This window comes from Sprattus sprattus, assembly GCF_963457725.1.
Source record: "Sprattus sprattus genome assembly, chromosome: 1".
In the NCBI taxonomy this organism is placed as follows: domain Eukaryota; kingdom Metazoa; phylum Chordata; class Actinopteri; order Clupeiformes; family Clupeidae; genus Sprattus; species Sprattus sprattus.
The window spans coordinates 60687809-60705263 of record NC_137920.1 but is presented as its reverse complement, the minus strand read 5'-3'; the positions used below and the strand labels follow the sequence as shown (position 1 = coordinate 60705263).

The 17455-nt window shown below is 43.7% G+C and overlaps 1 protein-coding gene across 1 annotated transcript in view; it reads right to left on the bottom strand.

Annotated features, from left to right (window-relative positions):
* LOC308365318 (unconventional myosin-Ic-like) overlaps positions 1-17073 on the bottom strand; it is a 36229-nt gene extending 19156 nt beyond the window's left edge. The window contains 4 exon segments of the mRNA XM_080838700.1: positions 938-1053; positions 4151-4309; positions 16786-16824; positions 16827-17073. Of these exon segments, the coding sequence (XP_080694826.1) occupies positions 938-1053; positions 4151-4309; positions 16786-16824; positions 16827-16916 (404 nt within the window). The 5' untranslated portion in view covers positions 16917-17073.
* Positions 17074-17455: the final 382 nt, after the last annotated feature.

Genomic DNA, 17455 nt, shown 5'->3' with positions numbered 1-17455 from the left:
AGGTATTCTGGCAGAGTATTCCAAAGGCTGGGGGCATAGAAACTAAAAGCTGCTTCTCCATGTTTCTTTGTCCTGGCTTTGAAACTGTTAGGAGTTCAGTGCCAGAAGACCTCAGGGATCTACTGGGTGTGTACCTTGAGACCATGTCTGTGATTTAAAGACTAGTAAGATAATTCCTATATATGTGAAACAGTGGACATGAACACAACCAAAACTGCCCCCCACTGGAGAAGAAAAGTAAAGGTTTGGAGTGGTGAAGTGTGTTGGATTCAACACCTCAGAGGAAATTACAATGGAAAACATTTTCACTATTTTGGGATTCCTTCTCCAAGAGTCGGAGTATAGCTCCCTAATGCAGAGGAAAAGGCCTCTACTATGGACCCAAGAGGGAGGGAGCAACAGGGAGGTCTGGAGAGACAGAGGGTTGGGTGGGAGCTTAAGTCAGGAAGTGGCGCGCCGGGAGAGGCCGGGAACGGGGTGTTTCCACTCCCAGACTCCGGGATCTCCAGGAAAGCTGACTCACAGCCAGAGAATGGGCGGAATGCACACTGGGATTCCCATGCAGGGAAACACATGGCCTGGTAAGGACACACATGAACAACAGAGACCTATGCACACACTGATGTACAGTTCAGGCAAATACACATAACAGGCACAGGAACACACCTACACATGCACACAGGCCTGATATCCTGACGTGCACATGAACACAAACAGTGCCGCCCAAACACCTCTTATGCAGGGATAGACACACAAATAAACTATATACACCTCTTGGCCATGCACATTCATCCATACTCCTATGCATATTCACAATTCACATGCACTACAAACTCACAATCACACTAATCAAGATACACAAAGAGACACAAGTCAGACACTGGCAGACAGACAGAGGCCCAGTGCTGTGGGCTGTCTCTGTCAGGGGTGAGCTCACATGTGAGGGGAGATCTCGTAGAAGTTCACTCCTCTGTAGCGCTCCATGTGCGCCCGGGAGTAGATCTCCAGCTCCTTATATGGGTTCACTGACACCAGCACCGAACCAATGTACGTCTAAGAGTAAAAACATACACACATACACACATACACACGTACATACACACACACACACACACACACACACACACACACACACACACACACACATAAACATGGGGGGCAGGGGTATATATAGGTAACTGTGATTGTGTGTGTGTGTGTGTGTGTGTGTGTGTGTGTGTGTGTGTGTGTGTGTGTGTGTGTGTGTGCATGGGTGGTTATGAGTGTGTCATGTGGTTTTGCATGTGTTAGTGTCTATATCTGTGTCTTTTGTGCATTTTTGTATACTGTGTGTCTGTGCATGTGTATATTTAGGTGCAGGGACGTGCACAGGAATTTTGAGGGGCAGTTGCTCTGGCCTGAAAAAAGGGCACCACCACCATCTAAATCTGTTGTCATGGATTGAGCCTCACTCTCCATCTCAATATCTTCCCTGGAAGGCAGTCAGTCCTGACTTTCTGTGTCGTCTCGTTCCCTGTTTTCGAAGTCTGTCCTGATCTCATCTGGGTCTGGGTCTGCCTCTTCCGATGCAGTTGATGCGCTTGGATCATCATCTGGCCAATCATATATTACTAGTGCTGTAAGTTTAACGCGTTATTAACGGCGTTAACGCAAGCCCATTTTAACACCGTCAATTTTTTTTATCGCACGATTAACGCATTGCACTATAGGCTGAGTCCTTGTTTATATGAAATGTGCATTTTGTTAAAAAAAATTGTACCGCCCTGTTTGGCAATGTTGTTTTTCAATAAAATAAAACATTGCATAAAGCAAGCCAATCCACTTTTCCATGTTGATAACAGCATTAACACAAAAATGATTGAAGGGACATTTAGAATAGATAATGTGCTCCCCTTTGCTGCTTCTTAAAGCTACTTCTCTCTCTCCTGAGTCCTCCTCTTTTCATTAGGCATTCTGCACTCAACACTTAACAACACCCAAAATAGTGATAGGATTTCGTAATTTAAACATTTTGAATGAAATCATTTATGTGATGCATTATTTCCATCATTTAATCTTATTGTTAAAACGACTATCAGCAGACATGTATCTTAGTTTTCCTACCAAAACATTAGCATGTGATAATGGGCTTGTTGTCTGGTAGGCAAACTAGCCATCTGATTATTTAGGCTAAACGTGGCAAACTGAGCCTCGATTTATGAAGGTAAAGATTTCATAAAACATGATTATGATTGGTCGTTTGTTTAACATTTCTACAATTTAAAACTCACCTTTTCTGAAAACGTTAAAGCAGACCGTCTCTGAAGTGCGAAATTGCAGGCTCAGGTGCCGGTCGCGTGCAGTAACAATTAAACAGAGGGCGCATGCCCCCCTCCCGCTACTGACTTTCGCTCTCGTTACCCATAGGCTTATCGATTGGAAGTGAAGAAGGCTACTTTATGACATGACAGGTGGCGATTTTTAAAAACTAGGGGCCTAATTTACTAATATGCGAGCGCTGCTTAATCTGCGGTCGCACATTAACGCATGGTGTTTTTGCGCATTTTCCGTGGTATTTATCAAACCACATCTGCGCTGGGCACTGTGTGCTTACTCCGCCCTTTAAAGGGCCTGATTTACTAACATTGATTTGCGAACGCAGCTTAATCTGCGCCTTTGCCAGACGCACATTAACGCACTGTGTTGTCCAGCATTTTCCGTGATATTTATCAAGCCAGATCAGCGCTGGGCAATCATTATTTAGCGCACCGTTAAAAGACTGGAGAAATTGCCTGCAAGATACTGCCAACATGGAGATTCGAGGAAGAAAAAACTAAGGTTCAGCAAAGAGGATATAGATATATTGGTTCATGTTCGCTCAATCACTGAACCTGATTCAATGGGTTATATTGTTGTTTTGCCCGCCATCACCTACAGCGAGATGTTTAAAAGAACACGATTATAAATAATATGCTATTGGTGGCATTAATGCATAAACTGTCTTTTATAACAATATAGATGTGTACATGGCGAGATTAATACGTTCTACAAGGGACATGGGTTCACTACAATATATCCCCACTGAAACAAATACATTTACCAAGTAGCCAGGCCTCTCCAAAATCACCGTTGCTCAATCATGGATAGATGGCACTATTCCGGAAGATAAAACTGTCATGGACAGACCACTACCACGTAAGTAATGGTCATGTTGGCATCACATATGACCAGGACATTTATTGAATATGTGTGCTTTCTGTTTCGTTAAACGTGTTCGTGGATTGAAGATGGGACTGTTTGCATGTGGGTGCGATGAATGGCTCCAATTACGTTCGGAAAGTTTCATTTCAGCTATCGTAGTGGGGAAATGTATATTGACCAGTGCGCCGTAGCAATGCGTCGAGTACCTGGGTGAATATTTGGCTGAGTGAAGGCTGAGATATACCAACTGCTGATGTTATAACTGTTTGAAATGATCCGATGCCAATATTTGCAATGTTGTCCAGAGTTTACCAACTGATTGAATGGAATGTGATCTCCAGTTGGAGGGTTCGATGTCGTCTCTGATCTGGTTCAGTAATTGAAGTATTGCGTGGCTGGTTAACCTGTACCGTCTAATCAGAGACGTGCGCTTGCCAGGCAGTTTAGTAAATACCACGCAATACATCATTAGGCGCACTCCTCCCATTAAAGTGCGCTTCACGCCTACGTTACCACCCACGTCTCCGTGCCATCCCACCTGTTGTCAGGTACACACCCTCAAAGCGTTAATATGCGACTCTACTCAAATGCGCCCCCTTAGTAAATACCGTTTTATGTTTACGACCGCTATTTTACGCCAGAAATGGGCGCAATCCTGTTAGTAAATCAGGCCCTAGGTCTACATGAAATGATTAGGCAACTGCCGGTTTGCCCTCCTCGAGTAAAAGTGCCCCTCCGAGGGGAAAAAAAATAAATAATATTTTTTATTTTTTTTTCCCTCGGAGGGGCACTTTTACTCGAGGAGGGCAAACGGGCAGTTGCTCAAGCAACCTTAGCACACTCCTGTGCACGTCCCTGTTAAGGTGTGTGTATATGTGTGTGTAAGCGTGTTTCTGTGTGTGTGTGTGTGTGTGCGTGTGCATGTGTGTGTGTTTGTTCATTTGCAAGTTATGTTGGAGCTGTGACTCACATAGATGAGGTTCTCGCGGAAGCGTCGGCGCAGGTTCTCGATGAAGGCCGCCTCGCTGGTGTAGTTCTCCAGAAGCAGGAAGTCCTGCACCCCCACCCGGTCCCTCGCCGTCAGAGCACCCTCCATCACTAATCTCACTCCACCTTCCACCCCAACCTCCTATCAAGAGAGAGAGGGAGAGAGGGAGGGAGAGGGAGTGAGAGAGAGGGGGAGAGAGTGGATGGAGACAGAGAGGAAGAGAGAGGGAAAGAGGGGGAGGGAGAGAGAGTGAGAGAGAGTGGATGGAGACAGAGAGGAAGCGAGATGGAGAGATGGGGAGAAAGACAAGGGAGGGAGAATGAGTGAGAGAGAGGGGATGGAGACAAAGAGAAAGAGAGAGATGAGAGGAAGAGAGAGGGGGAGTAAGACAAGGAATAGACACAGAATGATAGGGAAGTGAGACAGAGTACGTGTGGTTGGGAGCATGGGGAAGTATGTGGCAGAAAGTAAAGAGAAAAGACAGAGATGGATAATGGGTACAGTAAATGATCAAAAACAAAACTATCACATTTTGGTTACAACAAGAACAACAAGACACAAAACACACATTCGAAATGTGAAAAAGAAACAGGACGATCAGGGCTATGACACCACATTCCTCATTAACCATCTCCTGCATCTAAAGACATCTTCACCAATACCAAGTACACTGGATGTTCCCAACACCACATAACACTTTATTCATTAAATTGCCATGTAAAATTGGTTCAGTTTAAGTACTGCAAAATACATTGTAGGTATTTAAAACTGTGTTTAATTTAAAACTGTGTTTAATTTAAAACTGTTAGACTGGAATAAGGGAATGTGTTGTCCAGTCCCGCACACAGTCTCTAAATGAACACACACGTCATGTCTGAATTCGGAGGTTCTGTCTATCTCAGTTCAGGACTAACCAGTCACGGAGCTCGGCATGCACTGTGTAAACCATACACATAATTTATCACCTGCTACCAACAGACCAATCACAGCAAGCCAGGGTGTGTGTACATGTATACATCTGACTCATCCGAATCAGATGAAGACAATCACATCCAGTTGTGCATGCACATTCACACACACAGACACACAGACACACACAGACACACAGACACACAGACACACACACACACACACACACACACACAGGCGCGCATTCAATGCATTTCAGCCCAGACTGAGTTTAAACTGGGTAGCAGCCTGAGGACACAAGGCCATGTTAGAGTGTGTGTGAGTCTGTGTGTGAGTGAGTGAGTGAGTGAGTGAGACAGTGAGTGAGTGAAAGATGGGGGGGGGGTACACAGCATGTGTAGGGGCAACAGGTTAAGGGCATGTGATCAGTTTAGGATCTTGGAAGAACACACAGTATTGTTTGGGAGCCTGTTAATCTCCTGTTAGTCTCATTTGGGGCTGGAAGCGGGGACTTTATCTCTGGTTCCTTAATGGGGGAAGAGGCTATGGAACAACAGCAAGACAACAGTGGAACACAGCCAAGGTATTTCAACGGAGGGAAACGACAGACTCCCAACTACAAACCCACACAGTAACACACACACACACACACACACACACACACACACACACACACACACACACACACACACACACACACACACACACACTATAAGGCAACCCATTAGAGTATTGCTTCAGCAGGTGGCCCAGCCTTCCTGTCCCCAGCTCCTGTACACGCAAACACTCCTTAAACACACACACACACCACACACACACGCACACACACCACACATACACACAAACACACAAACACACACACACACACACACATACACATACAATCCCCAACAGCTTCTATGCAGTCATATTTTCCAGTGGATAAAGCATGCGCTTTGCAGGGGTCATTCTGAAGACAGGATATAGGTGTTCTACAATCTCTCTTTAGAAAAACACATCACAGCCACATACTGTATTTTTCAGTACAAAATAATTTCTTGGGCATTCATTCAGTGTTATGGTGTTGTGTGGGAATAGATGCTAACTGTTTCAGTCTAATTGTTAATTAGAGATGTCAATCTTATTTGCGACCATTATATTGATATCAGAGTAAGCCCTTGCTTTGTTGATGTCCAATCATTTCTCTCAGGATTGTTTAATGACTATGTAAAGGCATTTAACAGCACCCACAGGTGGTAACGTTCAACAACAAGGAACTACGAATTGCTAAGATGATTCCCTAAGCTATAGATAGAGATAGTTCATAGCCAGGTTAACTGGCATAAGACCTTTCAAACCTCTTGCAGAGGTTCAGGCGCCTTGACATCCCATTAAATACAGTCTGGTAGGAATACATAATACCTTTTGCTTAATCATTATGGAAAACTGAATGTGGATATGTGTATCATCTATCCGGTGTTGTGTTTCATACGTGAAATAGGGATAGAGAGAGAGAGAGAGAGAGAGAGAGAGAGAGAGAGAGAGAGAGAGAGAGAGAGAGACCCATTCACGCTTTTTCAAGCAGAGTTACTGTGCATGTTACTTAGTATAAGGCAAGGAAAGAACCTTTGTGTGTACAGGACGCATCTGAATATTAACCGCAGGGCTGCAGAAGTTTGGCAAAATCAATGTTTAACCGTCAAAAGTGGGGAAATAACAGTACACACACCCACATACCCACACATCCACACACCCACAGACAGAAACACACAGGGCTACGCATGAGGGAGTTAACCACACTCACATACACACACGCACACAGGCCAGCATGTAGGAGGAAAAAAACACACACACTTACTGGAGTACCCACATCCTGTTTCAGGCCCCCTCTTAACTCAGAAATCAGACCTCTGACACACCCACCTGCCCGGACGTAATGTGGCAGCTCTTTTTTTAAATCTCATTCCATGAGTCAGTCATCATATTTCATTAATTAGGCTGATTTCAGGGTTTCCCCATCCTCCATATTCCTTAAGGCAGCTACATAATCTACATTGATCCTATCTCTACAGCTGGATTAGATCAGGACCGAATAAGGCCCCAATCAGGCATGGACCAAACCACAGGCACTAATGTGGCCATCCACACTCAATGAATCCCCTCCTGTCTCTAAAGAATTACTATGCAATTTGCATGTTTGTACAGGCACCTGGCTTTGGCATCATGTATGGCATGGTATATGATCATGTGAATGACACAGAAAAACACCTATCGGTACCACTAGCCGTTCAGGCTACACACATCTGTTAAATATGTAAGAAAAGCCTTCACAGTTCAAAATTGGCAATTATACCACCAAAAACACATTAGCAAGCTTTTAGGTGGTGTAAGTCCTTTTGCCTTTGACGTAGTCAGCTTACTAGTTTCACAAAGAGACCCCTTACTGCTGTTTTAAATAAATGGAATAAAATTCACCCTGGAATAACCTGTTGAGTAATTATAGCTGGTTCCTGCAGTGAACAAGTTTATGTCTCCCTGAAAAAGGTTTGTTGAGTTCCTTTCCACAGTGAGTGAATAGCCAATACTCCTCTGTCTCTGTGGCCAGGCAGGCAGCAGTTGGCATGTCAGTTAGTGACTCATGCTGCCTGTCACTGACTGGGGGCCGTGACATGGGAGATCCCTGGGTTGTCTCATGCCAGTCTCGCACCGGCACCGACTCCGTTTCAAGGTAATCAGGAACACAGACATGGTGTCCGGGTCACAGACCCACTGACCGTGAAGTGGCAGTCCAATACTGTCCGATACAGATACTCTCTTAACCAGCCTCAACTTTGTTACAACTAGAGTAGCAACGCACACATGAGATACATCCACCTCCTGGCACGTCAATCACTTGTGTACACATGCGTTAGTAGGACTAATCTATTTGTTGATTAGGTTTCTTGCTGAGAGCTTAATTTGTGCTTCTACACACATGAATCCAAGAGGGTAATGCTACACTATGTGGGGCATACAATAGCTGTGGGCTTCAGGCCTTATGAGTAAAGTAGACACAATGTGGTTACTAATATGGCACCCACAAAGTCACATCCATTGACTAGACACCATAGTCAAGTTAGGCTGGTGTTGCTTGTCAGTCAAAATGTCACAGATGAAAAGTATCTGATTTGTAGACCTTATTGTTTTGATAAAGACAAATCATTTCTTTGCTACACAGATTTATGTCTCTGGTTGAGTTTATACCCAAAAATTATGCCTGGCATCATAAAAACTGTGGATGCTGTCATCAATGACCAAATGCTGTTAATAACAGCAGAAGGAGACCAGTAGTCCTATAAGTAAAGGTCTATGGACATAGACTCATACCAGAGGGTTGTGGGTACTGCAGTTTTATCAACACAAGCCTATGGGTACTGCTGCTATAAGAATGAAAGCCTGTTAAAAATACTGAGATGAGATAGCATTAGCTATTGATATTTAAGAGAGAACTTCATCAAAACTAGTGGCAACAGGCCTATGGGTACTATGGTCCTGTTAGCAGTGTTGTATTGTAATGTTTCTGAACTACTTTTTGACCTATTACTGAAAGGCTGGTACTGTTTCTGTCTGGGGAAAGCTAAAGGTCTGCTATGAGTCTGCTATAGACCTGTGACCAAAGCCCTGTGTTCTGACAGGCATCAGTACTCTGTGTGTGCAACTAGCCAAAAGTCAAAAGTGAGCCAAAGGGGTGCACGGTTTTTATTCACCGCTATAACACCGCTTTCCGTTCAACTAGTGTGGCACACAGAGAGGGGAACTTTGATGCAGCTCAGAGCACCCATGTCAGATGATAAATCAAATTGGTGGGCGCAGTTGAATATACAAGTTTTTATTTAAATGGTTTAAAGCATAAAACCTCATATATTTTCATATATCTTGTAATATTTTAGCGTAAAATTACTGTAGCGTACCTTTGGCTCTACCTTACCAAGTGTAGATCACAGGCATGTGCAGAAAAGCGCTAGACTGGTCCGTACACAGAAAGTGCATGTAGCCCCATTAGAATAAATATCGTGCAGCACTTAAACGACGATCGAATTGGCCTGCAGACTGGTCAGGCTCAGTTCACTTTTGTTTCACTGCGCAGATAGGGCGTGGTGCAGGCGAATAGAGCTTTGGGTACTGTAGTCCTTTTCCGCAAAACACGATGGGTCCTGTAGTTCTTGTAAGCAGCCGCCCCAGGAGGAGAGCTCAGCTATGGGACCTGGCAGCACGCCCACCTGCACTCTGCTCCTCTGGGCTTACAGAAGTCTGCGTCTCCTTATAAGGTTGCCCTCTCCGTCCGGGGCCCCTGTTGGGCAAGCACTGGTCTGGGTTCATAGCAGAACTGACACATACCACTAAGCTTCTCCTCCAGTATCAGCACGGCACTAGTTTCATAGAAACTAACAGTGCCAAACACAGCCACCTTACTCCCTTGGGCAAACCCCACAAGCACAGCTAGGGTAAAAGCAATGATCTTTCACTTGACATGCTAGAAATCTGCTTGGGAAAGATCCCAGATGAGGCATGGCTGCACAAGTTCAAAAAGAGTTCCTAAGTTAAGCCTGCCAATGACAATTTGGCCATGGTGCAGCGAGAAAGAGAAAATCACATGTTGGTCAGTTGATGTTGACATCGCAGCCAACAGCCTCTCGGTTTCTCTGGGACACACACACAACCACACACACACACACACACACACACACAAACACAAACACAAACACAAACACAAACACAAACACAAACACAAACATTCAAACACACACAAACAAACATTCCACTGAAGGAACATCAAAATTGTATGGCTGATGTCCTGCTTACCCTCCCACGGTATCTCATCTTCCTCTTTCCTCCTCTTCCACCTCTCCTCCTCCTCCTGTCTCTGTGCTCCTCAGCTGTTCCTGTGTGTCCTCCGTTACCGTTTGCTGGGGTCGGCAGGTGTGTGTCTGCCGATTACTCAGAGTCCCTCTACCGCACTGAAGCGTGTGTGTGTCTGTAGGTTAAGTTCACCTGCCTGTTAATCTCATAATGATCTCTGGCACTCATCAAACTACATGCCTTTTCCTTCTTTCACTTACTCATGCCGTCTAGTTCTTCCAGCTTCTTTCTACTTCTCACACTCTCTCTCTCTCTTTCACTCTCTCTCTCTCTGTTTAGCTCTCCTCCCCGCTGTCTCTCTATCTCCCCCTATCTCCCTCTCCTCTTTTAGAAAATGTTTAGTGTTCCAATGACTACCATTCGTCTCTCTCCTGCCTGGGTCCTTTCCTATGAGGTCAGTGAACAGAGAATGATGCCCAGGTGTTAAGCTACACCAGTGGCACAATGACTGGTTCACACCTTCTCTGCCCCTCCGTGACACAGGTTAAATAAACACTTCCACTCCCCTCGCACGTTTGCTTCGTTGTTTACCCCCCAACCCTCACACAAACACACACACACACACACACACACACACACACACACACACATACACTGCTCCTGGTGATTGACTACAGCATTTCCAAATCTATCTCTCTGTTTTTCCCTTTCTCCTGAATTACAACACTAAAGCACGAGCAGCCGTTTCACTCACGCATTACACAGCGGGACCGACTCGCCCTTTAAGCAGGAACGGAGAAAAAAAAGAGAAAAGGACAAAAAAAGGCATCAGAAAATATGCTGGCATAGAACCATGAAAGAAGGAGTCTGAGTCAGAGAAATGAAAGCGTTAGGAAAGTGTGGAAAAAAAATCCAAACAGTCTGGGACTGCTAACATTTAATCGCTATGAGACTGTAAAAAAATACAAACAAAAAAATCACATGACTAAGAGCTCTAAGCATTCTCTCTTCCTCCCTCCCTTTTTCTCACTCTCTTCCTCTCTCCTTTCCTCCCTCCCTTTTTCTCTCCTTCCTCCCTCCCTTCTGGCTGTCCCTCTCACAAGCTGGGACAGATTTGTTGTAAATTAGAACCATGGAGCTGTCAAGAAGAGAAGATAAATATCATCTCTCTCTTGTGAACCGCCCGCACACACACACACACACACACACACACACACACACACACACACACACACACACACACACACACACACACACACACACACACACACACACACACACACACACACACACACACACACATTTACCTACTTTCTCTCTCTCTCACTCTCTCTCTCTCTCTCTCTCTCTCTCTCTCTCACACACACACACACACACACACACACACACACACACACACACACATACGTTTCTGAGGTCTATGTGTGAAACACGAGGCTGTTGACATGGTGAAATGTGGGAATGTGTTTGTGTCACAGGGACAGATTTGCTTCTCTCTCTCTCTCTCTCTCTCTTTCTCTCCCCTTCCCCTTCCTCGCTGGGGCAAAAGTGACTAACATGTTCCCAATGCAGTGCCCAGCCTTCCATCACAAATTATTTCTAATTCAATGAGTCCAGATATGTGACATCTCTCTCTCTTTCTCTCTCTCTCTCTTTCTCAATCCCTAACTATCGTCCTCCACAGTGGACAATGCTCTTCCTCTCTTTCTTTTGCACTTTAACACACTTTTACTTGACACACCTCATCTCTGAAACCTCTTCCTCCTGGTCCGCCACATGCATCCCCTCCCCTCCCCACCTCAATCCATCTGGATTCTGCAATCCCCGTCTGAGTCTTATTTATGAAATTGGCAACCAGCAGCAGCAAAAACACAACAACTGCAACTGCAACTGCAAGTAAACAAAACCCTCTCAGGCATGTTTAATCCCACAAGGACTCTAACTAAATCAGGAAAATATGTGATGAAAATATGTCTTCTCAGTGTTGTCAGTTTAGGAGGTTACATTGCACTAAATCACATGTCTATAGCAGAGCATGAGATTCAAGCCTAGTTTATTTCCCGACAGGGAATTAAAGTGTTCATATGTTTTCCTTCACCTTTGGTCATTCCCTCTAATGTCATGAATGGCATAAGGAATATGCACGGCAAGACTAAAGCGCAGACAAACACACACAGGATTACTTCATGAAAGATTAATCAGCAGAGGACATAGACACTACACTGTGATGACTGACAGCATAACCCGGGTCACTGTTTGTACAGTCTAGGTCACAGACACAAATGCGACTGAATACACATATGCCTGGATACACACACACATATCTGCACACACATGAACACCCACACATTAACATACACATACACATACATTTACACACACACACACACACACACACACACACACACACACACACAAACACACACACACACACACACACACACACACACACACACACACACACAATAGAGACTGAGAAAAGAGTGTGTATCAGGTAGAAACTTTGGCAACGCGGCAGAAGCTCATTTTCCTCAACACATGCCAGAAAAGTAATCTACATCTAATATCTCTACCGTACTCCCTTTCTCACTTACTCACACTCTCTATCTCACCAGTACTCACTGCCACACAGCATCATTCTATCCACTCACGCTCTCAGTCACTCACTTAATCATTCAAACTGACCACTTTTCCCAAACTCTCTAACAACTCTCTAACTTTAACTGCGCGTGTGTGTGTGTGTGTGTGTGTGTGTGTGTGTCTGTGTGTGTCTACAAGTGTTTGTGTGTGTGTGTGTGTGTGTGTGTCTACATGTGTGCGTGTATGTTTGTGTGTGTGTGTGTGTGTGTGTGTGTGTGTGTGTGTGTGTGTGTGTGTGTGTGTGTGTGTGTGTGTGTGTGTGGCTCACAATCCCAATATCTGATACTTGGGCCAACAGAGGCCCTGTAGCTGGACAGCAGCATGTCGCTCTAATAAACTCTTTGTAAGATAGCATTAAATCCCATGAAATCTGACATTTAGTCAGTTTCATGAACAAACAGTAGACGTGCAAATATATCCTGCATGCAAAGACCACCACAACACTGGCACACAGTTCACAACACAGGGATACACACATGTTCACATCCCTCAGAGGACTGCTAACGGCTTGACCTAATATTATGAAGTCACTTTTAGAATTCACACTCACTTACAAGTATCTGAAGTGAGGAAGTGAGGGGGGTATTAAAATTATAAACCAATTATCTCCCTCTGGAACGAAATACTGTTTTCTGATTGGCTAATGGGGTGTACATTAAGTTTGTATAGATGGACACCTTGGACGTAGTCCCAGTAGAAACGTTAAATCGCCGTTCCATATCAATGCTCTTGAATGGTTACCATTGACAACCAACGTAACGTTTATTTTCTGACAGCTAGGATAATTTGAACCAAGATGGCGGCGTGTTGGAACAAGTTAGTGGGCAATGTTTTATGTCAATTAAGCTATCTACACGACTTTTTGTATGTCTAAATTGACTCGGTTAGTTGTTTATGTTCTACACGAATGTTGCAGAATATTGTAATTCTTAACTGAAAGTCTCGAATATTATTTGTAGGCGGCTGTTAGCGCTTAGAAAAAAAAAACATTGAAACAGATGGTAGCTCACACGGCTAACTAGCTGGCTCGATTGTGAGCCTTCGACCAAAATTACTAAACTTGACCTCCCTGTTGCTCTGTCCAACTTCACCATCAACGGAAACGTGGAGTTCAACTGTAAATAGTAAAACCTTATGAACAATACCTGCTGTGTCCGTGTGTCCGTTTACTTTACAGAGGTGAGCTCATGAGTGTCACTTCGCAGCAACGCCCGGGGAAACTAAAGGTCCAGTTCCACGCACTACTTTCTCACTACTTTCTCTAACGGGAGCACTAGGCTTCAAATCAAGAATTCATCAGGTTATTATGCATATTAAATGTCCTAAAGATAAAGGAAATTCTAAATAATAATAATAAAAACATTTTTGGATGTTGTAAACGGGAGATAAGCGGGATAACGGCCTCCGAGCTGTCCAGTTAAACGAAGTTAATGGACTTCCGCGTCGTGGTGTTCTTTGCCCCGCAGCGTCCTTTAACTTCGTATAACTGGACAGCTCGTCGGCCGTTATCCCTTACTTAACCAATACTTGAATACTTTCATCAGTGCATACCCAAGTGTATCAGTGCATACCCAAGACCCTGTTTTCTAAGCCCATGTGTCTTTAAACCTGCCTCCATACAGTGCAGGAGCTTCATGCCAGTACTCTCTACTGGTTTACTTCAGAAAAATATGGTCTGAGAGGGTTAGTTGCTAAGTTCAGTGCCTACAGGTCTTATCTTGCTCTGTAACGGGGTGCAAATTTCCCTTCAAATCAAAGTGAGGCTTTTCTTTGGACAAACATCTTGTGATGCAAGCCCAATCTACTATTAAGAACACCTTCATAATATCTAAGGTGAGGCCTTCCCTCTTGGAACGATACTGAAAACCAGTGATTATACTATAAAGCACCTATGTGACCGCCTGCCCAAATCTGTGGTCTTTCTCACAGAAACGGGGAAAAGAGAGGTTAACTTTTCAGGCCAAATTGATATTAAATACTGTCAGTAGTAACAAGGTCAAGCGCCAATCCAGAATATACAAAAGTACTTACAATATTCTCCATTCATATGTGTCTGTGCAGAATTTGGGATGATGAGGGCAGGGTACTAGGAGGCCAGTATGACAGCAAGGTAAAGGTTTTGGATTAGGGTCTTGGGATATCTCTGCTTGCCAGAAAATGTAAACACTGGGTTATTTGGGGGGTGGGGTCACATTAAGGCCAGTGGTCCTAAATCAGTGGTCATACCTACCGTCTCTGTCTCCATCGTGCTGGATGAGGAATGTTTGAAACAAACAGAGATTCATGTTATTAAAGTGACACGGGTCAGATTTGCAGACAAAGAATTTAAAACGTGTTGAAGACCTACACAATTAAAGGGACCTACTATATAAAGCAGGTACAAAGACATACACTGCCGAGCCTGCAACAGGAAAGTGCATCTAGTGTGAGAACACAGCAGTTAGAGAGATAGCCAATCAGGGCAGCAGCTCCAGCAGTCATAGACCGTGCACAACCACGAAAAATACCACAGCAGAGCAAGAGACCTGTTACATCGAGAGGGAACCAGCCAATGAGAGACCAAGTGCTACAGGGGAGAGGCACTGGTCAGCACACGCTAATGGAGAGACTGCGCTTAACCTAGAAGTGTGAGGACAACCCCCAGGACCAGAGGACCATTAGTTTACCTTTCTCTTCTATCCGGTCCAGAAGAACTAAAATAAACTTTCTTTACAGTTATGGAGGTAAACATACACAGGTCTATCTCTGTGGGATCCTTTCCATGATGAGACACGGAGATGTAATAACATTATGAGCCTGCTGTCAGTGGCCAACACAACATGGATGCTTGCCTCATAGGCTTGCCTCAGTCGTTTGGGAGTTGCCAGTTACAGCTATCTGACTCAATGCTGGACTGATTTAAATATTTTTTGTCCCTAGTAAAAAATTGAACCCAAAAAGATAGGGTTGGTTAAAAAATTGATTGGGAAAAGGGAACTTTGATATCGGTAATATTTAATTTTAGTATTATATGTTTTTTTTAATTGTATTGACCTTGTTTGTACTTAAATAATATGAATCGCCTTACTAACCTATTAGCCAGCTAGCTAGTAGCTAAGTAAATCAGATGACAGGCTGAACTGCTTCTGCTAAAAAGACCTTGACTCTGTCCACACCCAACAAATACACTAGATTTTAAATGTTAATAGATAAACAGAATATATCAGTAAGAGTGAAATACAGAACCCCATCGCACACCATCTTTCGCCCCCTCACTCTGCTGCCTGAAGGTTGGGGTGTTAAATACATAAGGCAACTTAGCTCTGTCCACTCACTTAGTCTAGAGTGGAAGGGGAAAAGAGACAATCTCCACTGTGGGCTGCTGCCGCCGTTCTTCCACCCAGTCTATTTGCAAAGAAAACCCTGCTTACATCTGCCCATTCCCACCAAACTATTATGGACAAATCCTACTCTGGTTATAAAAGATGTTGCATGCCAGCCTGTCTATCCTCAATCTAAACAAATTCTATCATTGACATAGTTTTCTGCTTCATTGCTCTGCTTATCCTTGTAATATATTTGAGGACACGGAATACCTGCTAAGCTGCTCTAAACCCAATACTTTGAATGCTGGCTATCTCCATGTTTATCCACTAAAAATTCTGTACATTTCATTTACATACCTTCCACTTTGTTTCTCAGAATGTATGCATCATGTTCACATATCCCATGCATGCTAATATGTTATATCCTCGCTTTTATCTGCTATCCTCCCATTTTCACAACTTCCCAGTTGGCATATGGACGAGAGGCTACACTTGTTATTTACATAAAGTATTACAAATTACACTAAATGATTCTTCTAGGGTGAAAACTGCTGTCCTATTATTTAAAGTTATGCAAAACGACTCCGGAAAGCATGGACTTTCTAACTGCTTAACAAGAATAGTAATACAACCTTCCATAATTAGTGAGGCCTATTCCCTCAGCAGCACACGGTAATTAGAAACGATCTAATGGACCGTGAACGGTGTAGCCTATGCGTTATCTGATGTTGCTAGTAACCGAAAACTTTATACAAATGGCTTTTGTTTTGCTTGTAACCAATTGATGCTGCTGAAATGTGATGCTCCCTAAGCTTCCGAAGCGTATGCTGCAAAAAAGCAACACGGTGAAACTGATGGGAGTTTACGCGACACCAGTACCAGTATAGGCTACAGACTATAAACATGACCAAGGCAATATATTTTACATTAAAAAAATTCACTTACCTGTTTGTGGGCTGATCGTATGGTTGTACTTTGAGATTTGTTTCTTGTAGTCTCTTGCTTTTGTAGACTTTTACGTGGTACTTGGTCACATCTGCAACGTAGCGCCCGTTCCGCGTCTGTGATGTGGGCATTCCAAGCGTCACATTTCTCGAGGAGTCGCCTCGTATGACCTCCCGTTAATTTATGAAATAAAATATTCAAAATCACTTGAGATGCATCTATATTTTCCGTGAGTATATTTATTTTAGACTAAATGCCAGCAATATCTGCAGTATATCTGATTGGCGATGTAATATAATTTATAAAGCTGCCTTCTCGCAGTCGCGACCCCTCTGATACTACCCCGAAGCCCCGCCACTGTCAGGTAGCCTTACGATGACATCACAGTCGTAGATGCATTCTCTAAGTTCAAAAGTTCAAAAGAGTTGTTGTCATTATTGTGTAGCATCGTAATGACCCATCCATGACCCACCAACAACAGTTTGGAGTGGTTTAAGTTTTACTTAAAGTGTACAGTAAATGTAAATTATTGTACATAACAAAATGTGCATACGATCGACAGACTATTCTTGTCGCTACTGTGAAAGCGTCGCCCTCTTGAGGACATTTGGAATAGCTCTTCAAGGTTTACTTCACTGCGTCGTACCGTTTTGTTAAATAACACCTGATT